Below are 26,070 nucleotides of genomic sequence, written 5' to 3'. Positions count from 1 at the left end.
GAATGGCACAACAATGGGCCTCAGGATCTCGTCACAGTATTTCTGTGCATTCAAAATGCCATCAATAAAATGCACCTGTGTTCGTTGTCCATAATATACGCCTGCCCATACCATAAAACCACTGCCACCATGGGCCACTCGATCCACAACGTTGACGTCAGCAAACCGCTCACCCACATAACTCCACTGTCACGACGGGGAGTGGGGGAAACCCCCCACCGTGCGGTGTCAGAGGGTAAAGGGGATCAGCCTGGCCAAAAGGAGTAATAAGGGAGCAGGTCACCTCCTACCGCGTCCCTAATCCTCTCCCTGACTCCTCACTGTATGAGTGGACCCCGATGGTAGGACGACTCATACTCAGGATACCTAGAAACCCTAAGTCGCCCTGGTAATCCCTCACTTAGGAGCAGGGGAGAGACAACCTGTTCATCCCAGTCATGGAGGAACAGGAGTCTCTATCTGAGGCCAGGCTGCAAGGAGAGGGGAACACATACAGCTATAGAGATGGCAGGTAAGCAAGACCAGTAACACACTTACCTGCCACAGACACACTGACTGGAATCCGTGCACAAGTGCTGGTGTCCACACCAACATTAAAAGGACACAGCACACACCACAACCACACAGGAACCCAGGACAGCCATAGCTGCAATAAACGTGAGACACCATAAAAACATCTATGACCACAAGGGTGGCCCTCACTGGACAGATGGAATATGAAGACCAGGAGGATAACTCCAGCATACACCATGGCTGGAGTACCCCTCAGCTTCAGGCATCCAGCAGAGTCTAAATAGCCCAAGCAGCCACACCCACACACACATAAACCCAGTGTTAACAAAACACTAGGAAGGGAGTTAACCCTTCCAACACCAGACAAGGGAAGAAAGCCACTTAAAGGGGAAGTGCACACACAAGCCTAGAAAGCTACATGTTGCTGCAGGCAACAACATGCATGGCAACCATGTCACGGCAATCACCCAGAAGGCCGAGACACTGCCACCGCATGCTCACACAGCAACACGTTGCCGCGGGCAACCGCAAGTGTAGCAACAGTGTCACAGCGCACACCATAGGCCGTGACATCCACACACGCTGTCTGCCATCTGCCCTGAACAGTGAAAACCAGGACTCATCCATGAACAGAACGCCTCTCCGACGTGCCAGACGCCATTGAATGTGAGAATTTGCCCACTCAAGTCGGTTACGACGACGAACTGCAGTCAGGTCCAGACCCCAACGAGGACGACCAGCATGCAGATGAGCTTCCCTGAGACGGTTTCTGACAGTTTGTGCAGAAATTCTCTGGTTATGCAAACTGATTGTTGCTGCAGCTGTCCGGGTGGCTGGTCTCAGACGATCATGGAGGTGAACATGCTGGATGTGGATGTCCTGGGCTGGTGTGGTTACACGTGGTCTGCGGTTGTAAGACCGATTGGATGTGCTGCCAAATTCTCTGAAACGCCTTGGAGATGGCTTATGGTAGAGAAATGAACATTAATTTCACGGGCAACAGCACTGATAGACATTCCTGCAGTCAGCATGCCAATTGCACGCTCCCTTAAACGTTGCGACATCTGTGGCATTGTGCTGTGTGATCAACTCCTTGATATGCCATACCTGTGAGGTGGGATGGATTATCTCAGCAAAGGAGAAGTGCTCACTAACACAGATTTAGAAAGATTTGTGAACAATATTTAAAAGTAATGGGTCTTTTGTGAATGTAGAAAATGTTTCAGATCTTTGAGTTCAGCTCATGCAAAATGGGAGCAAAACCGAAAGTGTTGCGTTTATATTTTTGTTCAGTGTATTTATCTATCTATCTAATTATCAATCTATTATCTATCCATCTTTTATGTAAGCGGTGATATTATGTACATTGATGATCTATGATCGTCAATCATGTTTTATCTACAGTGTAATACAACAGTATTAGAATAAAATCTGAATGGGAGCTATTGACTACAGTCACATAGTGGTGTAGTAATAGCAGGTGTCTACAGGTGGTGCCATGTTCCTTAGGAAGAATGTTCTCCATGTGTGTCAATGGTATACTCCACACAAAGCAAACAAAACACTCTTCTGGGCAGACATTTGTCTAGCACATATATATTTCACAAGCTGTTTTCTTTTCGTGGTGCTACTATGTCTGTATTGTGTTGGAAATAACTGGTTTCAGGACAAGACTCAGAAGCTAAACCTTCCCAGTCATGGATGCTCAAAGGTCCACCAACTGCTTGCTGTGACAGATTGTCTTTCTCTCTCCATTTTTACTGTTTCCATCTGCTTTATATCATTAAGGGTCCATTCACAATCCGTATGTGTTTTGCGGATCTGTAAATTGCGGATCCGCAAAACACGGACACCGCCAATGTGTGTTCCGCATTTTACGGATCGCACATCGCCAGCACTCTCATAGAAAATGCCTTTTCTTGGCTGCAATTGCGGACAAGAATAGGACATGTTTTATTTTTTTGCAGAACGGAAATGCGGATCCGCAAATGCAGATGTGGACAGCACATTCCAGCCCCATTGAAAAATGGTAACGGATACGGAACCATTTTGCGGACGTGTGTATATGTCTCTACACAAAAATGTAGCGAAATCAACATTTTGGGAATGACTGGTACTAGAACCCCTTTTTACAAAAATACCCTCTGTAGTTATATATAATTATGCCTTCACAGAGTCTTGGTTTCCAGGGATTTTCTTGGGCAGATATTGAAGACCTATCCTCAGCTGTTTTGGGAATCTGCTGGCACTAATAACAATAAAGTCGGTGGAACTAGAAGCGCATGGTTCCATCCACTGTGTAGTGTCTGTGCTGGGGTTTCCCATCCACTGTATATTTACCAGCGGCCGTCCTAAACATCTGACCATTATGGTTTCTGGGTGTCGAACTCCCACCGACTTGATGCTGATGATCTACCCTGAGGATAGGTCATCAACATCTAAGTCCCAGAAAACCCTTTAAAAATGCCATGCTTTAAAGAAGGCATGGAGCAGAGTATCCCATGGTTTACTAAAAATGCTAACATCAATACACATTATTCTGCAGTTGTCTGCTTGACTTTCTAAGTCAGACCATTCACTGTGGCCAGAGAGGGAAGGTGGATGATTGACAAAATTACAGCATTCCACATTATACTTATAAGTGCAATGCTCTTCTGTGGGCATCTTTAGCTAGGCCTATAAGGACAACAATAGAGCTGTCATACTGTTATGTCAGTTCTACTAATCTACTATTATACTAGCAGATACTTCCCTTCACAGCGGCAGTATACTTATTAATGGTTTACTTGTCTATATAGTAGTATGATCTCTTTGTGCTGACTGCTACAGAAGGACAAGATTTAGTTTTTCTTTTTCAATGGTATAGTACTGCAGAAATGAAAAAGAAACAGCCAAAAATAAAAATAAAAATGTTTTCTAGAAATACTGAGTTTAAAAAATACACCTTTCTGATGGAAGTGTCTCTTTAAAAAGCTTTTTAATAGGAACATAATTCCCATACTCCTTGTGGTGAAGCCCTTTTTTGCTGTCATTCAGCATCAGATAAAAGCATATTCTATGTTGAGCATCTATTTAACATTTTGTTCAATGCCCGCAATTCAACATAATTAGCTTTTTTCTCATATTCTTTGATTTCAATACCAGTCGGGCTGTGGTGTCAGAACGAGGCACATTGTATGCTCTCAAAAGAGAACGACATATTAAAACTATGTGAGAAAGGCTGGGCTGTTCCTGTCATGTGGTTGGAGGCAGCAGATTGTTTGCTTTGGGAAGAACCTGTGCAGGCCATTGATCAATGTACAATGAGAAGATGTATAGGGCGGATGAGCATCAAACCTTACCAAGGTTCCTATAAGTTGTCTTTGTTGAAAGATTCTACAAACTTTGAAGCATAGGCCATTTCATCACCCCTCCCCAAATCCCCCCCCTCAAAGTACACAGAGGAATCAATTGTTCCACACTTTAATTTAATCTATAAATATGATTTTAGCAAAGTATTCACCTATGACTATTATTGACTATTAGTAAAAGAACAAATATGATGTTCTTCAGTCGGGAAATGAAGGCTTATATTAGTGTACGAGGTATTTGGTCATCCAAAGCATAAGATGCTGATTTTGTCAGGTGATCGTCGAGAGTGTACATAAAAACGTTCATTTCTGATAATTGTCCTGATCATCGGCCCATGTAAAACGGTCCTAATAAGGATGTTCATACCATAGAGGCATGCGTCTGCACTTAGGCGCCACTGAGAGGTGCGGGCCCAGCCATCGAATTTTGCTACTGGGTGGAAAGAACCTGTGCAAGTCTCTTGTCTCCAGAGGAACTGCACTGTCAACAAACAAGGTGTGGGTAATTGGTTCATGGAAAGGCATGAAGTGGGATACGGACACTAGACCCTTCTGTCCTGGGAAGAAAAAATTGAAACTCTAACTCAACTTGCAGGATAACAGGCCGAACTGGATGGCCTTATATACTATGTTACTATATAATGGGAGGCTCTTTTTGAGCTTTGCTATAAGCCCCCTATCTTCTGTGTATGCCACTTTACACCAATATACAAATCCCGAATCTGGTTGCTCTAATCTCAAGATACCAACCCAAATTCAGTCTGAAATTTGTCAGTCCAATTATCAGGAACGGGCATTCATACAAACATTCATTCCTGGTAATTACCCCAATCCTTGGCCCATGTAAAAGAGCCCTAACAAGACTTTATGAGCCATAGAGGCAGACCATGTGGCTGATATTGGGCACCATGGAAACGTGGGGGCCCAGCCATTGTTGGTCTCATCTCTTTTGTTACTGGGTGGAAAGAACCTGTGCAAGACTCTTGTCTCAAAAAACAAGATGTGGGTGACTAGTCTAAGGAAATGGGCAAAGGGGAATACAAATACAAGACTCTTCTGTCCTGGGTATAAAATGGGACAATGATCAGAGGCCTCATGCACACGACAGTGAATAATGGCCGTGTGACGGCCGTTTAAGTAACGGCTGTAACATGGCCATTTTTAGCACCAATGAAAGTCTATGGGGCTATTCACATAGTACATGTCCTATTTTTGGCCGTTTTCATGGTCAGACGGACCCATTGAAATCAATGGGACCGTTTTTAACGGCCGATTGACAGGAGTGCACCCGTCTAACGGATGTAAAAAACGGGTACACTTTACCCAGGAGGGGTTAAAAAAAACAACTCACCTCATCCATCTGCTCGCGGTGCGGCAGTCTCTTCTCTCTTTATTGAGCAGGACCTGCCGAAGGACCTGCGATATGCTTGGTGACGTAAACACGGAGCGCGCAGTGATGTCATTGCGCACCTTCTGCAGGTCCCGTTCAGTGAAGAAAGAAGAGACTGCTGCAGCGCGAGCAAGTGGATAAGGTGAGTTTATTTTTATTTATTTTTTTGTAAAATCAACAAAACAAAAAAACTGTGGTGGGCCATTATGGGGGCATTATTTAAACCATGGGGGAAATTATTTAAGATGGGTCCCTACATTGGGGGCATTATTAAAGCTGGGGACATTAAAAAAAAATAATTCCTACACTATGGGGACATTATTTAAGATGGGGGAATACATTGGGAACATTATTAAAGCTGGGGACATTAAAAAAATTATTCCTACACTATGGGGGACATTATTTAAGATGGCGGACTACATTGGGGGCATTATTAAAGCTGGGGGCGGTAAAAAAAAATCATACACTATGGGGGACATTATTTTACCAGGGGGCCTACATGGGGGACATTATTAAAGCTGGGGACAGTAAAAAGAAAAAAAAATCCTACACTACGGGGGACATTATTTTAGCTGGGGCCTATATGGGGGCACTATAAAAAAATTATTTACACCTGGGAAGACATTATTTTAGCTGGGGCCAAAAAAGGGGGCATTATGGGGGGAAAAAATTCTGTCTTATGGGGGGAAAAATTCAGTACTTCTGTAATTTACAGTTTTTACAAAAATGCTCCAGTTGTAAGACATTTTCTTTACTGCATTATAATGGCATCCCCTGATGTTTAATCTGTACAGTAATGTGCACGTCCACTTGGTGAGATGTATAAGCATGGTCACACATGATCAGTTGCATGCTTCAACTGCAATCAGCTGCATCTAACATTGAAAGTTGTGACCATTACGGGGAGAGAGCTGCAGAAAAATTTACCACACCCCCTGAGCTGTTACAGGGAAAGAGCGGTAGCCAAAAGCACACGTCCCCACGTTCAGTTGAAGAAATTAATGGGGAGATCTTTGGATCCATGTGAGGTACAAGAATGGTTCTAGTTGTGTTTCTATAGTAGATTGTCATGTACTATATAATATCTGAACTGCCCTCCCATATAGTACAGTGTTCAGGGTATACAATGTATTTAAAAAGTCTTCAGACTTTTAAATTTTTCATATTGTATGTTGCGGCATTGTGCTCAAATAAAATAAAAATAAAAGTTTTCCACCATCAATCTGCACTCAATAATGAGAAAGTGAAAACAGAATTTTGGAAATGTTTGCAAATTTACTGAAAAAGGCAAAACAAAAATTTTGCATGGACATAGGTATTTGGACCCTTCGCTATGACACATGAAATTTAGCTCTTGGGACCTACCGTTTCTCTTGATCATCTTTGAGATGATCTACACCTTGATTTGAGTCTACCTGTGGTAAATTCAGTTGATTGGAAATGATTTGGGAATATGCCCCTGTCTATATAAGGTCTCACAGATGATAATGCATATTAGAGCAAAAACCAAGCCATGAGGAAGAAAGAACTGCCTGTAGAGCTCATAGATGGGATTGTGTGGAGGCACAGATCTGTATGGGTACAATTATATTTCTGCTGCACTGAAAAATTCCCTAAAACACAGTTGCCTCCATAATTCTTAACCGCTTCACGTCCGCCCATAGGATATAAACGTCCTATGGGTGGACGTCTATTTCTGACAGCACGTTTTAAAACGTCCTGTCAGAAATAGCAGCTGCACGCTAATCGTGCAGCTGCTGATCGGGTTGCCCGCTGTCAGTGACAGCAGGGCAACCCTAAGACAAGGCAGGGACAGTGCCCAGGTGTCCCTGCCTTCACGATCGCTGCAGACACAGCGCTCACCGAGCGCTGTGTCTGCAGAGCAGGAAGCGCTGTGCGCTTCCTGTTCCGGCCCGGCGGTCAAGTGACCGCCGTGACCAGAGTGTGCAGGAGCTGTGTGAGGTCTCTCAGAGACCTCGATCAGCCCTGCACTGAGGCTGTACAGCGCAGGATTGCTGCTGTACAGCCTCTATAGGGGTGCATTTGTCCTGTAACTGGGGCTACTATCTCAGCCCCAGTTACAGGAGAAATCAACTGTGAAAAAAAAATGAAAAAGTGAAGTAAATGTCCCCCAGAGGTCTTGTATGACCTTATGGGGGACGAAAAGTGTAAAAAAAAATAAAGGGTTGAAAAAATAAAATAAAATAAAGTTTCACATGTAAAAAAAAAAAAAGTTCCCAAGTTAGGAATAAAAAAAATAAATTAAAAATAGAAAAAATAAAGTAAAATAGACATATTTAGTATTGCCGCGTCCGTAAAAACCAGCTCTATAAAAATATCACATGACCTAACCCCTCGGATGAACACCGTAAAAAATAAATAAAAAAAACTGTGTCAAAACAAGCAATTTTTGTCACCTTGCATCACAAAAGGTGCAACACCAAGTGATCAAAAACGCGTATGTCCCACAAAATGGTACCAATAAAACCGTCACCTCATCCCGCAAAAAATTAGCCCCTACATAAGAAAATCTCTCAAAAAATAAAAAAACTATAGCTCTTAGAACATGGAGACACTAAAACATCATTTTTTTGGTTTCAAAAATGCTATTATTGTGTTAAAGTGAAACAAATAAAAAAAAGTATACATATTAGGTATTGCCATGTCCGTAAAAACCAGCTCTATAAAAATATCACATGAGCTAACCCCTCGGGTGAACACCGTAAAAAAAAAAAAAAAAAAACTGTGTCAAAACAAGCAATTTTTGTCACCTTGCATCACAAAAGGTGCAACACCAAGTGATCAAAAACGCGTATGTCCCACAAAATGGTACCAATAAAACCGTCACCTCATCCCGCAAAAAATGAGCCCCTACATAAGAAAATCTCTCAAAAAATAAAAAAACTATAGCTCTCAGAACATGGACACATTAAAACATAATTTTTTGGTTTCAAAAATGCTATTATTGTGTAAAACTTTAATAAATGAGAAAAAGTATACATATTAGGTATCGCCACGTCCGTAACAATCTGCTCTATAAAAATGTCACTTGACTGAACCCCTAAGGTGAACGCTGTAAAAATAAATAAATAGAAACTGTGCTAAAACAACCAATTTTTTGGTCACCTTGCCCCATAAAGTGTTATATTGAATGATCAAAAAATCATATGTACCCAAAAATAGTACTAATAAAACTGGCACCTTATGCCCTAGTTTCCAAAATGGGGTCACTTCTTGGGAGTTTCTACTGTAAGGGTGCATCAGGGGGCTTCAAATGGGACATGGCATCTAAAAACCATGTGGAGTTCCTTTCCTTCTGCGCCCTGCCGTGTGCCCATACAGCAGTTTACGACCACATGTGGGGTGTTTCTGTAAACCGCAGAATCTGGGTAATAAATATTGAGTTTTGTTTGGCTGTTAACCATCGATGTGTTAGAGAAAAAAATTGATTAAAATGGAAAATCTGCCAAAAAAGTGAAATTTAAAAATTTGATCTCCATTTTCCTTTAATTCTTGTGGAACGCCTAAAGGGTTAACAAAGTTTGTAAAATCGGTTTTGAATACCTTGAGGGGTGTAGTTTCTACAATGGGGTCATTTATGGGGGTATCCACTATGTAGGCCCCACAAAGTGACTTCAGACCTGAACTGGTCCTTATAAAGTGGGTTTTGGCAATTTTCTTAAAAATTTGAAGAATTGCTTCTAAACTTCTAAGCCTTCTAACGTCCTAAAAAAATAAAATGACATTTCCAAAATGATGCCAACATAAAGTAGACATATGGGGAATGTTAAATAATAAATATTTTATGAGGTATCACTTTCTGTTTTAAAAGCAGAGAAATTGAAATTTAGAAAATTGCGATTTTTTTAAATTTTTGGGTAAATTTGGGATTTTTTCATAAATAAAGGTGAAATATTTTGACTCAAATTTATGACTATCATGAAGTACAATGTGTCACGAGAAAACAATCTCTGAATGACTTGGATAAATAAAGGCGTTCCAAAGTTATTACCACATAAAGTGAGATATGTCCGTTTTGCAAAATTTGGCCTGGTCAGGAAGGGGGCAAAGGGCCCAGATGGGAAGTGGTTAAATAAAAGAAGTTGGGAACAACCAGGACTCTTCCTAGAGCTGGCTGCCCCACCAAACTAAGTAATCGGGGGAGAAGGGCCTTGGTAAAAGAGGTGACCAAGAACCCAATGGTCACTCTGACTGAGCTCCAAAGATCCTGTGTGCAAATGGCAGAAACTTCTAGAAGGTCAACCATCACTGCAGCACTCTACCAATCTGGGCTATATGGCAGAGTGGTCAAAATGAAGCATCTCCTCAGACACATGAAAGTTTGCCTGGGGTTTGTAAAAAACACCTAAGGACCTTCAGACTGTAAGACTCTACAGACTCTACAGTCTGAAAAAAACAAGATTTTGGCCTAAATTCCAGGACACCAGTCACATCACCTGCCCAGTACCATCCCTACAGTGAAGCATGGTGGTGGCTGCTGTTTTTCAGCAGCTGGGACAGGGAGACTGGTCAGGGTTGAGGGAAAGCTGAATGGAGCAAAGTACAGAGATATTCTAAATTAAAACCTGATCAGAGTGCTCAGAACCTGGGCTGACGTTTCACCTTCCAACACAACAATGACCCTAAGCACACAGCCAAGACAACACAGGGGTGGCTTTAGGACAACTCTGCAAATGTCCTTGAATGACCTATCCAGGGCCCTGACTTGCATCCAACTGAACATTTCTGCAGAGACCTGATAATGGCTGTCCATCAATGGTCCCCATCCAACCTGACAGAGCTTGAGAGGATCTGCAGAAAATAATGGCAGGACTCCATAGACTGCTATGAGTGCCATATTATAGCATCCACGTAACATGGTGGCTGCTAATGGTCAATGATAAAAAGCCCTGGGGTTATCATACTCTAGCTGATGTGGGGACACTTCACTAATTAATACACATAGGAGATAATCCAAGTTTAGCAATAAACTTTAAATTCCATGATCTCTTTTCTGATCAGTGTTCTTTCTATAAACTATTACCCTTTTCAGTTTTGTAAAGGATCTGATGTTCCTTATTAGTTGCTGTCCTTGGTTACCAGACATACAAACCAAATGCCTGATGTTCTGCCCAGCAGGGTTAGAAAATTATTCTAGTTCATTCTGCCAGAGTCTTGGTATTTCTCAAGTGGTTAGTGTGGTTATAGCACCATCTTGCGGTGTTAAGTTGTATTACACTTTGTTTTACCTGTTACAATACTACTGCATTGTGGGTGGTGTACTGTATTGTGGGGGTGCAAAGCATCCTGGGAAAGAGAAGTCTCCTGTCTCCAGTGCACATATCTCCTTCTCAAACTCCACCATCCTTGTAAAAGCATATCTGGGGAGAGAGCTACCTTTATTTCAGGGATATGATGCTATGCAGAGCTGTTCAGCTAGTCGTAATTGTTACTCAGGGAGTTGTTACTACAGTTAGCTAGACTTGTAATCTTATTTACAGGCAGCCATTTTACCATGTGCTTCAGTGTTAATGAAAATGTTGTAGTACATGCTATCTATACTTTATACTTATACATGCTATTTGTATTCTTGTAGTTTTACCAAACAATCCTGTTTTACCAGTCAACAATCCTGTTTTACCAATAAACAAGTTAGACTACAAAGAACAGTTATCTTATTTGGAAGACAGGAATAGTTTATGCTGAATGTTAGAATGCACACTGTGTGAATCTGTATGAAGACAGAACACCTAAAATGTTCAGAATAAACTAAAACTATATTTGAAAATGGTCTTACTTTAATGATTGTGTACACTGTCTTAAATACTCCTTCATTTCTGGGTCTTTCTCGTAGGACTCGAGTAGAGTGTGGGCTTCATCATGGTGATAACAGTAGATCTTGTACACTTCTTCTAGTGGACATTTAATCTCCACAAATAATTCACCTGCAGACAGGAATTAACACTTCTGAATATGTCTTGCCGACTTTATGTGGATATAATATATTACTAACTACAGAGAACTAGCAGGTTTAACATGAATTACACACAATGAATACATGAATTAAGAACCTCTCCAGCACTTCACCATTTTTGACTTCTTACCGCAGTGCGAAGGATCAGGTAGGCATGGCTGGCCCCTATTGTCAGTCTAAGCAGAACTCTGCAGCTCTACCTTATCTATCTATCTATCTATCTATCTATCTATCTATCTACCCTATTCTATCTATATATCAGTCCAAAATTAGGGCAGCATGGTCAGTGTAGAGATCGAAGTGCCTGCAGTTCAGATGACATGAATCATCTGTTGCATGGAAAAAGGAAAAAAGCAGCTGCACATCCAATTAAAGTGAAAAAAGTAGTGTAGCAAGCAAGTGAATACAAACAAGTGTGAAGTATTTAAAGGCACAGCCTAATTTACATACATGATTAGTCATTAAAAACATACATGACTTGTGCAAAGAATGAATAAACATACATTATAACAAAAACATAATTGCGTTTTCCAGGTTAAAATGCAAACACTTGCAGCGAGTGAATAACCATTTGCGTTGGAAAATCTAAATGAGAGGATCAGGGAACACGTCTTATCCATAAGTTCAGGCAAAGGTTGCCCACGTGTAATAGAACATGTCAATGTATTAAAATTTGCGGGCATAGAAACAGTACAGAACCTCCCTCAGGGAGGAGACAGGCACCGCATTAGTGACGCAGCGGATGACGTCACAATGGTGAGACGCCGGAGCCAATGCTTAAATAACTGGCATGGACGCGCAAGTTATACCAAGGGCCAGATGAAGCGCTGACGCGCGAAACGGCCATCGCCGAATTTCTACCACTGCATGCTTGTATGTAAGTCCATCCCATGCCATATTCATATGTACTCAGCTTTTGAATCCAGCTATTTATGTACATAGCTGTGGCGAAACCAACCTCGCCACTGGGTGCTGGAGAAGCCTGGTTGCCAGCCTCTTGCCCCAGGATTATGGGCCCTCTCATCAGCCCATGCTAAACTTAAACCTCATGGTGATTTGACTGTGTTTGTGGCATCTGAGCGCTGTTCAGATATTGAGCGCTCAGATCCAAGCCATCTGGGGATAAGTTGAATGTGGGGGTTCTGTTCAGTTTGATAGGAGTTATGTATTTTTGTGTAGTTTAGCTGTTGTGAATAGAGGTATTTTCTGTACCTAGTTGGCTTACCACACCCAGTTAAGCCAATTATCTCACACAGCCTAACTCTGTAAAAACTGGTTTTGGGCAGAAAAGCCATGCTTCCTTTGTTCACAGAGGACTTTTACTAACTTTTGAGCCCCTGGTCTAATTCGTGCCATTTTTGGATATTTTAAATGTCTGTGTTTACTGTAATGGTTGTGACATTGTATATTTGAATAGTGATTTTTGTCCTGTTGTCCCCACGTGTACAATGGCGATGTCCCTTTGTCCTGAGAGATAATTGAATTACTCCTCGGTTGTCTCCAGAGCAGAGAGGAGGAAACCAGGATGCATTGTGGGGATGTAATGTGTCTGTGTATCCTGAATTGCTGCCTCTGTCCTTGGAGATAAATTGGATTACTTCCCAATTATCTCCAGGACAGAAGACTCCATAAAACTGTGTATTTTCCTGCCTGTGATGATTACATTAGGCATTGTGTAAGGTAATTGTATCACAGGCAGAGGGGAGGATTTTCTGTGGGAGTGTCTGAGTGTATTGTACGTGGTTACTGGTTGTCTTACAAAACCCTGTGGGTGGTACTAATGTGTAACAATGTTATATAAGAACAATAAACACACAGCTCTGGCTGTCCACTGCTTTACCCTCAACACGGAGCTTGGTCTCGTTCTTGGGGGGATTCACTGTATGCTGTTAGAGACTGATTGCTAGGAGTGTAAGCCGCTTGGGTGCGTTTCCTATTCGTCTGCTAGCAGCTATTCGTGAGGTTCCGTTCGGGAGTTTGGAGCATTGCCTTGTATGCCGTTACAATTGGTGGCAGCAGTGGGACATGTATCCAGCTTTCTGATGCATTCAGCCATGGATGTATTCAGCTTCTGATGTATTCAGCTACAATTGCTCATGTATTCAGCTTTTTGATGTACCCAGCGATCCACCTAAGGATTAAAAAAGCCTGTTGCACTGATCGGTGAGTGCCGCCTGAATATTTTCTTTCCATTTGTCGGTATGATATTACTGAAGGGCAGAGCACCATCGGGTAGCACACCAGCACACCCTGTGCATTAATAGTGACATTTAACTGGAATTGAAAGGGGAAAGATAGCAGTGCCACTCATACTGATTTCTCAATAATTGTCACATGTATGTAAATTAGGCTGTGCCTTTAAATACTTCTCTCTTGTGTATATTCACTTGCTTGATAATAATCCAGTAAGAGGACTGAAACATTGCTACTCGGGTGAATAAAGGACACTACTTTTTTCACTTTACTTGGATGTGCCGCAGCTATCTATCTATCTATCTATCTATCTATCTCATATCTTTCTTTCTATCTATTATCTATATATCTATCTCATATCTATCTATTATCTATCTATCTGTCTATTTATTTATCTGTCTATTTACGGTATATCTATTTATCAACTATATTTATCTTGTATCTATCTCTCTATTATCTATGCATTATCTATGTCTATCCATCTAATATCTATCTATCTATCTATCTATCTATCTATCTCATATCTTTCTATCTATCTATCTATCTATCTATCTATCTATCTATCTATCTATCTACCTATCTACCTATCTATTTACGTTATATCTATTTATCAACTGTATCTATCTATCTATCTATTATCTATCTATTATCTATGCATCATCTATGTCTATCCATCTAATATCTATCTATCTATCTATCTATCTATCTATCTATCTATCTATCTATCTATCTATCTATCTACCATCCAAAAGTTAAACAATGAAGAAATTCCACGGCACTCCCAAAAAAAGTAAATTAAAAGTAGTGTTCTTTAATCACCGGACACCCTACTTTTTTTGGGAGCGCCGTTGAATTTCTTCATTGTTTATGAATGGTGGATCGCTTTTACAGCCGCTGGCTCACCGTAATCATTGGAACACTGTGCTACTCAAATTATCTTCTATCTATCTATCTATCTATCTATCTATCTATCCATCTCTCTATCTCGCAGACTGCTAGCAATTAAATCATACACTTCTAGTAGGAATTATAGAAGAGTGGCACAACATAGAGTCATGTGCTCCAGAACTGATAGTACATGGAGAATGCAAATAGTTACTAATACAGACATGTCAGGAGAGGGCACAGGTCCTCTATAAACCTGCGTCGATAGACTAGCTACAGAATATGGGTTATCGTCGCTCATTCCTGGCTAAATCTGCTCATGTAAAAGGAGATGTTAACAAAATCCTTAGTTAATGGCAATAGCGACAATCATATGAATACTGCATTTGTGTAAAATAACATAATATAAAGAAAAACATATTGTGATAAGGTGGACAGTGCGGGAAGGTGTGTATATCCCACTCAGGTACCTTAGCTGGGTGGGATAGCTAAAATTCAGGATGCAATAGTCTCAGCAGCATGTAGGTTGCTGAGACAAGGTTGTTTTTGGTATATTCTGGGCTGGATTTTAGTTGGATTGGCAGATAGGACTGGAAGTGGGATCTGCCAATCCACACCCTTCCAGGACGGGTGTTCCCTTAATCCAGAGAGGATCGTAGGTGAGGTCTGCGATAATCAGACTGGGATAAAGCACCTCCCAGCGTGTCAGTTAGGGAGTGTGTTATCCGGAAACAGAGGCCTGCTGAGACTCTGTGTTTTTGGTCTCAGCCGGGCTAGGCTGAGGGGCCATGAGGCTGGGAGATAGCCTGGAATTTGGGGGATGCAGTGAAGCCTGCGGCACAAGGGTCACGAGGCCAGAGTTTGGAGGACTGCTGGACCACAATCCCCCAAAGGGACTCGTATTTGCTTCAGCCTGGAGGCTGCTGGACTATTGGGCTGAGAAAGCTGCACCTGAGACAGTGTGTGAACTGTGATGTATAGGTGAGTCAGAGAGACACGTCATATGTTTTAGTTAGAGCCTAGATGGGCAAGTGTTTATTATTTTGTGTGGATGTCACACTTGATGAGTTGGCACTGCAACTTCATAACCTGTTTTTGCTGAAGTGTCCGGAATAAAGCACGAGTTTGGACATTCTACCCTTGTCTGGTGAAGTAATCTGTGATGGCGACCCCCTAAGAGTAAACGATCCCTTACAATATATAAAAACGTAGTTCATGCTGAAAGTCAAACAATGGATGCAGTCTAGAATTTATAATAAGGAACATCTACATAAAGAATAATGACATATACTAATATTTTTCTTGGCTCCACTTGAAGACTCCTTGATGGGGTTAGAGTTATTAGTTTCTGGCATATAACAATGTGCAGGACTGTTTCACTTGTGTAATGATCATATTACTGCTTAGATGAATGAAGATGCAACATTGGCATTGATCATGTTGAGAAAGTTAATACAAGGCACATTCTAATGTATTGTGATTGTCCATATTGCTGGCTTGATTAATTTTTCTATCACAATATACACTGCTTGTTTCCACGGTTACGACCACCTTGCAATCCAGCAGCGGTGGCCGTGTTTGTACGCTATAGGAAAAAGTTGCAGCCTATGCACACTCCTGCAAACTCCGGCACTTTTTTCTATAGTGTGCAAGCACAACCACCACTGCTGGTTTGAGGGTGGTCATAACCATGGACACGAGCAGTGTATAATGCAATTGAAAACTGAATCAAGCCAGCAAAGGAAGCAATATGGACAATCACAATACATTAGAAAGTGCCTTGTATTAACCTTGTCTACATAAAAAAATGCCATTTGCTGAAGTGAGACAACCCCTTTAAGCTCTTGTGAAACTCCAGGTATACTGGCAGGTGTACAGTAGCCTCACAGCAGCCAGAGAGGCACAGGTTCGAGACCTACTTGATTTTTTTTTTTTTGTTTAATAATAATCCCTACACTGCGATCTCTGCATACATAAGTAAAATAATCATTTTCGTTCAGTAGAATTTGATAAAACGCTATTTTTATAATATGTAAATTACCTTGCTACCAGCAAGTAGGGCGGCTACTTGCTGGTAGCAGCCGCATCCTCCGACCCTAATGACGCCCCCTCCGCATTGTGATTGACAGGGCCAGGGAACGGAATCGTTCTCTGCATGCCCTGCCTGTTTTCATTCAATATCTGGCGCCTGCGCCGCGGCCGTACCTATCTTCAATCTGCGCAGGCGCACTGAGAGGTGGCCACTCACTCGGCCGCTCGCTCCTCAATGCGCCTGTGACGGGTGTAGATGTGACGTCATCGGCGCAGGCGCATTGAGGATGGAGCGGCCGAGTGAGTGGCCACCTCTCAGTGCGCCTGCGCAGATTGAAGATACGTACGGCCGCGGCGCAGGCGCCAGATATTGAATGAAAACAGGCAGGGCCAGCAGAGAACGATTCCGTTCCCTGGCCCTGTCAATCACAATGCGGAGGGGGCGTCATTAGGGTCGGAGGATGCGGCTGCTACCAGCAAGTAGCCGCCCTACTTGCTGGTAGCAAGGTAATTTACATATTATAAAAATAGCGTTTTATCAAATTCTACTGAACGAAAATTATTATTTTACTTATGTATGCAGAGATCGCAGTGTAGGAATTATTATTAAACAAAAAAAAAAAAAACGTTTAGTGGGCTGACAGAAGCCCTTTAAATGGTGAGCAGGAATGGAGTACAGAAATCTATAAATGTGAACCTTACTATGGAGTGGGGCATATCTTGACTTAGAGGGGTATTCTAGCCACACTAATTTATTACATATTAGCTGCATAGATGATAAATTATAGCTTGGTGGGGTCACGACTGCTGAAATGAAAGAGGAACACTCATCACCCCACCACCACCACCACCGCAAAACTGCCGCACAAATAAGTGCAGAGTCAATTGAGCCTTTCCACTGCCACTCCTTTCAAACTTCACTGGGATTAGACCTCCACCAATCTAATGTAAGAAATCTGTTTGGTTAGAATTTCCCTTTAAAGGGGTTGTCTTATGATCGAGGGGGGGGGGGGGGGGGTTAAGACAGGACAGGAGATAAGTGTCTGGTGGGCCCCAGTGGATCACTAGAAAGGGGCCCGTGTTCCTGTTTTAATGGAGTGCAGACACACATACATGCCCGCCACTCCATTCAATTGTATGGGGCTGCTGGAAACACTTATCCCCTACCCTGTGGTTGGCGGATAAGCTGTTGACAACCCCTTTAATGAGTGGAACAGGATGGCTGCTGCCACCAAAGGGGAGCCATCCAGATATGGAGCACTGAGTAGCAGTATCCTGTTTAAAGGGGTTGTCTCAACACAAGCACTGAAAGCAAATAATTAAGTTATGCCTTTAACGCCCAATCTGCCATCCTGCCTCCGGAAGTGGAGCCGACAGGAAGCAAAGTGGCACAACTCTTTCCTACCACCACTGTCACTTTGTTCGATTAATCGGCAGCGGTTACACACCCACTAATCGTACACTGATGGTATATGCTAGAAATATACCATCAATGAGTACTCCAGGGATGAAAAATATATTGATGGATGAAATTGGAGGATACAGTCTCCCATATATAACAGATTCATACTTACAATCTAATGCTGGCACATTTCCAGTCTTATTAATTATTGATGGAAATATACTGTATGCCCATTTTTACAATGTGTTATAACTAGAGATGAGCGAAGTTATGAAAAATTTGATTCGGCTGCTTCGCCAAATTTCACAAAGAAATTTGATTTGTGACTAATTACTTTGTCATAAAGTGCATGTATATAGTGGCCGCAATGACAGGGAATGGCGATGGCGCTGTCCCCCGTCATTGAACTCCTCAGATGCTGCGTTCATAGCTGATCAGGGTAAAAAAAAAAACTACTTACCTTATCCATTTGCTCATGTAGAGGCAGTCGCGGCCATCAAGATTGCAGACATCTCGTGCGGCGACCTGATGACATCATACATCATATGGCGTGGTGATGTCATACATCATCCCGTGCGCAATTTTGTGCGGTATCTTCAATCAAGATGGCTAAAAAAGCCTGGTCACACGCACATGGATGAGGTGAGTTTGTATTTTTTTAGTTTTTACTGCCATTTTAGGGAAAATTGATTCGGCTTAGGAGCAAATTGACTTCGATTCGCTCAACACTAGTTATAACATTATTCATTAAAGAGTATTTTTCCACATAGTAAAAGGATAAACTTTCCTTCCAAGCCCTCATTATTATACATTGGCATTGAGTACTAGGGTTACACTGTGCATCTATAGTACAATAGGCTCCCACCATGCAGAGTTCCTTTGTGTAGAGAAAACGAGGAGCTGACATGAGATCATGCAGACTGAAAATAGATACCTATTGCATATGCAAGGAAAGGAAGCTTGTAAATACCTATCACTTGCAGCTCCGGCTCCACATCTGTTGTGGCTTCCTCCAACAGGGACACCATTTTGGCTGATATCTGGCAGACGGACTCAATGTTACTGAATAATGCATCCACATCAAAGCGTTCTGACTAGAGAAGAAAGTTTCATAAAAGAGGCTTATTAAGAGAATAATACATATTGTACATTGCTTATTTCATTCAACCTCAACTAAAAGTAGGTCACGCTCGCCCATAGCTTCTAATCCATTGTGTAGAAAAGTTATAACTCATTGGTGGTAGGTCAAATTACTCTGAGGGTACGGCCACACGAACAAGTTTCTTAATGCACTTTTAGAAGCAAAATCAGGATCGAATCATGAAAGGAGAGAAAGTATTAAGTACAGATACAACTTCTCCTCTTTTTAGAATTCACCCCTGGTTTTAGCTTCCAAAACTGAATCAGGAAACCAGAATGTGTGGCCGTACCATAAGCCTCATGAAGAGTCTGATATTGAATCTGAAGATGGGCATTGGATTGTTTTCCGTTGTGTTCTCTATTCTTATCATGTAAGTACTAGCTGTCCTGACAAAATGGTGAGGATCAGACCTTGTGGACCATTGCCAATCGTGAGACTGAAGGGATAAAGTTGATTCTGCCTTTCTCTTGCACAGCTGCACTCCCATCTACCCAATGTTCGAAAAACTGCAAAATAGCTCAATTTAAGTGAATCGAGGTGTGTTGCGTTTCCATGCACGGCTGGCGAATAAAAACAGGGAAAAACTGTGAAAGAGCCACATCTCCACAGTCCCTTGTGGTGGGAAGATCACTTTTAAATGAGTGCTCTACCAGAACTGTCCACTTCTCAGATGTTCACAAGCTGAGATAACCATTACAGGTTTAGCTGGTAGAACGTAAAGCGATATTCTCTATACAATTCATTTGACAACCATGTTATACATGTTGCATGGCTTCAAAGGGTGAGAACTGCCCTTTCCAGCAGCTATCTTTGGTTATTATAACAGAAGTTGACCTGACATGGTGGCCACATTAACATTCCGTACTGTCTCCAATTTGGATTGGAGATTGACCTCAATAATTGGTGGCAGCTAAGTCTGTTTAGTTTAAAGTGGAATTTAATTCATTGCTTTTGCTATTTTTAACACCTAATGCCTCATTTACACATCCGTGATGACATCCGTGACAAGATGGTCGGTAGTTCATTTCTGAAGATGTCCGTGAAGGATACATGTGTCTGTTTTTTGCCCTCCGTGTGTCATCTGTAATTCATGTACTCTGCTAGGCTGAAAATTATTTTCCAGAGCATCTCCTACCAATAGTCCGTGAAAATCACTCACAGAAAACAGACGCAATTCGTGTTGTGTGGTTTTCACCGGCCCATAAACATCAATGGGTGTGTTTGGTCCACATCACAGAGCTAAGTAGTGCATGTCTTGAGCCTTGAGTATTTTGTGCTGTACTGTGGTATTTGGTTCTACTGGGTCAGTATTTTGAGCACCATTGTAGTATTTGATTCTGCTGGGGCAGTGTTTTGTGCTGCACTAAGGTATTGCTGGCCCCGCCTACTTGTATTGCCCCTGCCTACTTGTATTGCCCCTGCCTACTTGTGTTGACCCTGCCTACTTGTGTAGCTTGTTGTACTTCTGTCAATTTTGACATGCCTACAGGATTCTTTATGGTAAGAGCAGTGAGACTATGGAACTCTCTGCCTGAGGAGGTGGTGATGGTGATTTCACTATATGCGTTCAAGAGGGGCCTGGATGTATTTCTGGAGTGTAATAATATTACAGGTTATAGTTACTAGAGATGGATCTTTGATCCAGGGAGTTATTCTTACTGCCTGATTGGAGTCGGGAAGGAATTGTTTTCCCTAAAATATGGAAAATTGTCTTCTACCTCAGTTTTTTTTTTTTTTTGCCTTCCTCTGGATCAACTTGCAGGATAACAGGCTGAACTGGCTGGACAGATGTCTTTTTTTCAGCTTTATAAACTATGTCACAACATGGGGCCACCTTGAGTTTTTTTTCAAGGGCCACTTTAAGTTTGCACTAACTGATGTGTAAATAAACACATTAAAATCAATGGGTATGTGTGCTGTCCAGCAAATGCCTGTGATTCACTCACGTGTGAAAGAGACCTAAATCTTTTTAACCCCTTTGGTTTTATGCACATGTAAAATTTTATATTGTGTAGCTTAGTGTTCTCCACCAGTCAGGAAAAGTCTGTATCCTGATTTATTTTCTGTGACCATAGTAATTACAGATTTATTTTGCAGGAGGATTGGCAGAAGAAAACTAAAGCATAGGCTCACCTTTGGCACATGTGAACATGCAAAGCATGGACAAACACTGCAGTAAGAAAAATGCATATTTGGGTGTTGTTACTGCATGACTCTATATACTGGACTACTTGATGAGAAAAAGTAATTACTCACATGGTGTTGTCTGAGTGGCTTGACAACTTCTCTAATGCAGAGTTCCAGGTCAGTCAGATAATCTTTTTCTGTCTGTAACAGCTCGGCAATGATTTTGGCCCTTTTGTCCATCTTCCTCCTGCGGAGCTCCTCTTGGTCTTGCATTGGGGAGGTAGGAGCAGATGCTGCAACATTAGGTGCCATCTTTTCTGTATTCAGTATAGAACATAATATCAGGAAAGGTTGACTAATATTGCTGTGATATTTATTACAACAATCCCTAGTATCACTTATTTGGACCATTGTACTGTGCAACTTCAGGGGAACCTGGTTTATAAAGTTCCAAAAAAGAACACATATGGCATAGCAATGTGATAAAATTTTGTTTGGAAAGGATTTGAATGCTGAAACTGATCTCCTGATCCTGAGAATGGGTTTTAGGGGTCACCTGCTGTGTATTATCCACATGTCCTTGATCACTTTCCATCAGAGTCTATGAGAGGTAGACTGTAGAAACCTTTCCCCAGACTGTAATGGCCGCCTATAAAGAGCAACGGACTGCATATTGGATAGTTACCTTTAAACGGGTTTTTCAAGTTCTGCAACTTTATAACCATACAACCGTATCCAGCCTAGCAGCCACTTGTGAGCTAAAAACCTGGACTATAAAATAATAACTGATTAAGGGTACTTTCACACTTGCGGCAGGACGGATCCGACATGCTATTCACCATGTCGGATCCGTCCTGCGGCTATTTCGCCGTGCCGCCAGACCGCCGCTCCGTCTCCATTGACTATAATGGGGACGGGGCGGAGCTCCGGCGCAGCACAGCGGTGCATGGCGAAAGGCCGCCGGACTAAAATTACTGCATGTCAGGCTTTTTAGTCCGGCCGTGCTCCGTCCCCATTATAGTCAATGGGGACGGAGCGGCGGTCCGGCGGCACGGCGAAATAGCCGCAGGACGGATGCGACATGGTGAACAGCATGTCGGATCCGTCCTGCCGCAAGTGTGAAAGTAGCTTTAGCGGCTCACCTCCTTTCTTGCTACGGATAAGGTGCTCTGTCTTTGTGACCCACCCCGTCAACTTTAAAAATTACATTTAGATATACACAGGCACACATGTTGGCTCGCATAAAAACCAAAACAAGTGCATATACACTGCTCAAAAAAATAAAGGGAACACTTAAACAACACAATGTAACTCCAAGTCAATCACACTTCTGTGAAATCAAACTGTCCACTTAGGAAGCAACACTGAGTGACAATCAATTTCACATGCTGTTGTGAAAATGGGATAGACAAAAGGTGGAAATTATAGGCAATTTGCAAGACACCCCCAAGAAGTGATCACAGACCACTTCTCAGTTCCTATGCTTCCTGGCTGATGCTTTGGTCACTTTTGAATGCTGGCAGTGCTTTCACTCTAGTGGTAGCATGAGACGGAGTCTACAACCCACACAAGTGGCTCAGGTAGTGCAGCTTATCCAGGATGGCACATCAATGCGAGCTGTGGCAAGAAGGTTTGCTGTGTCTGTCAGCGTAGTGTCCAGAGCATGGAGGCGCTACCAGGAGACAGGCCAGTACATCAGGAGACGTGGAGGAGGCCGTAGGAGGGCAACAACCCAGCAGCAGGACCGCTACCTCCACCTTTGTGGAAGGAGGAACAGGAGGAGCACTGCCAGAGCCCTGCAAAATGAACTCCAGCAGGCCACAAATGTGCATGTGTCTGATAAAACGGTCAGAAACAGACTCCATGAGGGTGATATGAGGGCCCGACGTCCACAGGTGGGGGTTGTGCTTACAGCCCAACACCGTGCAGGATGTTTGGCATTTGCCAGAGAACACCAAGATTGGCAAATTCGCCACTGGCGCCCTGTGCTCTTCACAGATGAAAGCAGGTTCACACTGAGCACATGTGACAGATGTGACAGAGTCTGGAGACGCCGTGGAGAACGTTCTGCTGCCTGCAACATCCTCCAGCATGACCGGTTTGGCATTGGGTCAGTAATGGTGTGGGGTGGCATTTCTTTGGAGGGCCGCACAGCCCTCCATGTGCTCGCCAGAGGTAGCCTGACTGCCATTAGGTACAGAGTTGAGATCCTCAGACCCCTTGTGAGACCATATGCTGGTGCGGTTGGCCCTGGGTTCCCCCTAATGCAAGACAATGCTAGACCTCATGTGGCTGAAGTGTGTCAGCAGTTCCTGCAAGACGAAGGCATTGATGCTATGGACTGGCCCGCCTGTTCCCCAGACCTGAATCCAATTGAGCACATCTGGGACATCATGTCTCGCTCTATCCACCAACGTCACATTGCACCACAGACTGTCCAGGAGTTGGCAGATGCTTTAGTCCAGGTCTGGGAGGAGATCCCTCAGGAGACCGTCCGCTACCTCATCAGGAGCATGCACAGGCGTTGTAGGGAGGTCATACAGGCAAGTAGAGGCGACACACACCACTGAGCCTCATTTTGACTTGTTTTAAGGACATTACATCAAAGTTGGATCAGCCTGTAGTGTGTTTTTCCACTTTAATTTTGAGTGTGACTCCAAATCCAGACCTCCATGGGTTGAAAAATTTGATTTCCATTTTAAATTTTTGTGTGATTTTGTTGTCAGCACATTCAACTATGTAAAGAACAAAGTATTTCAGAAGAATATTTAATTAATTCAGATCTAGGATATGTTATTTTTGTGTTCCCTTTATTTTTTTGAGCAGTGTATTTTGGGACTTTGACCATATAGTTCCCTCTCTGTTTGCTATATACGAGGTGAGTATGGTCGTCTTCACCTCCCACAAAGCCAACAGTGGGGAAATTCCATATATAATCCCTATATAGTATTTCCTGCAACTATATAGTTGATGAAAACATATAATGTCTTTTCTTTCTCAGCTGGTAAAAAACTTATCTTCACTATATAAACAAACAGTCATTTCCAGTGAATATCCTGTATTGCTTTAAGGATACATTGTTATCATGTTAATATGCCGATTTCTGGATCTCCTCTATAATAGTGACCATATATTTATAATACTAATCACAAGTCTGTACTCACTGTTGGAGCAATGTGCTGCTATCCTCCGTGGCGTCCCACGTGGTAGCTACAGCACTCACCCCAGATTCAGCGTCTCTCACAGCAAGCTCTCCAACACGGGCAGTGATACCTGCTTTGTAGCGGTTAAGTCTTGCGTCCCACGTGGTGATCAGCGCTCTGTTTCCTGACTGCCTGGACTTCAACTATACAGGATATCTTGTGTGTTGTCCGTGGAGTACTCCACACTATGGGCCAGATTTATCATTACTATGACAGCTCACTCCACTTTAACATATGGCTAAAGTCAGTTTTAGCCAAGTCAGCTTTATGATCGGCCCTTTAAGACTGTAATAAATGTGGTTTGACGGTAGCAGTTTATCCATCAGTAAGCAGCTTTACAAAAGTCGCACGTCTTTACGAAAAAGTTGCATGTTCTATTAAAAAGTCTCATAAGATAAGCATGGTCCTCACTGGAGTGAAATTGCACATTTTTTTGCGACTTTTTAAATAGTCGCAATAGTAAATCTGTCTAGAGATTCATTTACATAGGAAAACACGCCCACTTTCAGAAAACTGGCGAGCATAGTGCAGAGCAGAAAAAAGTCGCAAAGTTTTGCGCAGTTTTAGCGATTGCACAAAAATTAGCGACTTTTTCACTCCATTAATCTGACTTGAGCTAATGATAAATCTGGCCCTATGTCTGTTCTTTATTCCAATGTCTGGATTTTTCATCAATAAGTCATTGGGTTGTTTTAGTAGGTCTTGAATTTTTGCTAATTGTTGCCGATATTGTCAGATGCGTTTTGAAGTTACGCTAACTTCTTAATCAGTGACCAGTCTAGTATATTTTACCTACTCTGCTACTTTTTATTACCTCTATGGAGAATATGGGAATCTTATCTGTGCTACAATAAACCAACGTGAATTATCTCAACACAACCCTAACCTTCAGAGTCATGTGCCACCTACAATTACATGTATCTGAAATTTGCATTTCACAATTAGAGCAGTGTCCTTTGCAGGTTCAGAGAAGTGGCTTTCAGAGCAGTGTTGAACATTGAGAACACGATAAAGCAACTGTTGCACTCCACCAGTGCCCATGATGTGAAGAGGCAACTCTTTTCTCCTGCAGTTCGAAGAATACTTCACAATCCCAGCTGGTTGGTAATGGCTTGAAACAGTGGGGAAGTTTAATCAATGTTTTTACACTACTAATGTCACAGGTTACTATCATTTACACCAGAAACTGGCTGAAGTATACACCAGCTCCTAGTTGGCATAGGTCTTAGTTTCTAGCGCATAAAAAGCCAGATGTTGCACCAAATTTATTGAGGCCTGTGCCTCTTAATAAATTTTGAAAATCTTATCACAGTGTGAGATTGAGAAACAGCTCCCATTGTTTGAACACTGTGTGTGAATTAAATTAAATGTTCTGGACTGACATTCTGCTGTTTGGCCACAAGATGCTGCTGTTTCCCAGGCACAGCTGACTGACTGCATATATATTTCCATATTCATGAGAGGTGTGGTTTTGAGAACTTGCTAGAAAAAACTGCAGCCATCTTAGGATCGAGCTGAGAGCTGATGAACTGTGTGTGAGCAGACAAACTGATGGATCCAGGAGAAAGAGGACCCCCTCAGTGACCACAGCTGCAGCTGAGTGAAGCTGATCGTTTGTCCAAGACCCAGATCCTGTCCAGGGAAAGAAGGATTGTTTCCAGGAAGGCTGACAAGAGCTAAGAAACAAAAGCTGCATACTCTGCGGGACCTCATGTTTGCTGGAGAGACTGGCTGTTTGGTTCAGAGTCATCAGTGGATAAAGAGCAGACCCGGGTCGGTAAGATCGTGCATGCATCTGTCACGGATGTAGTAGGGGAGAACACCAAAAGACAACAAGAAGGAAGAGGAAAGACACTAGGCC

The 26,070-nt window shown here is 42.4% G+C and overlaps 1 protein-coding gene across 1 annotated transcript in view; it reads right to left on the bottom strand.

The window, feature by feature from the left end:
* ARHGEF38 (Rho guanine nucleotide exchange factor 38) overlaps window positions 1-26,070 on the bottom strand; it is a 120,756-nt gene that overhangs the window by 54,195 nt on the left and 40,491 nt on the right. Inside the window, exons 2-4 of the mRNA XM_040420492.1 lie at window positions 21,136-21,323; window positions 18,709-18,832; window positions 11,051-11,198 (exon numbers count right to left, since the gene is read on the bottom strand). Coding sequence (XP_040276426.1) covers window positions 11,051-11,198; window positions 18,709-18,832; window positions 21,136-21,323 — 460 coding nt within the window. The remainder of the gene's footprint in view (window positions 1-11,050; window positions 11,199-18,708; window positions 18,833-21,135; window positions 21,324-26,070) is intronic.

The sequence above is a fragment of the Bufo bufo genome, chromosome 2, assembly GCF_905171765.1.
Source record: "Bufo bufo chromosome 2, aBufBuf1.1, whole genome shotgun sequence".
In the NCBI taxonomy this organism is placed as follows: Eukaryota; Metazoa; Chordata; class Amphibia; order Anura; family Bufonidae; genus Bufo; species Bufo bufo.
The sequence above is the reverse complement of the archived record's forward strand: the minus strand, read 5'-3'. Positions and strand labels throughout refer to the sequence as shown.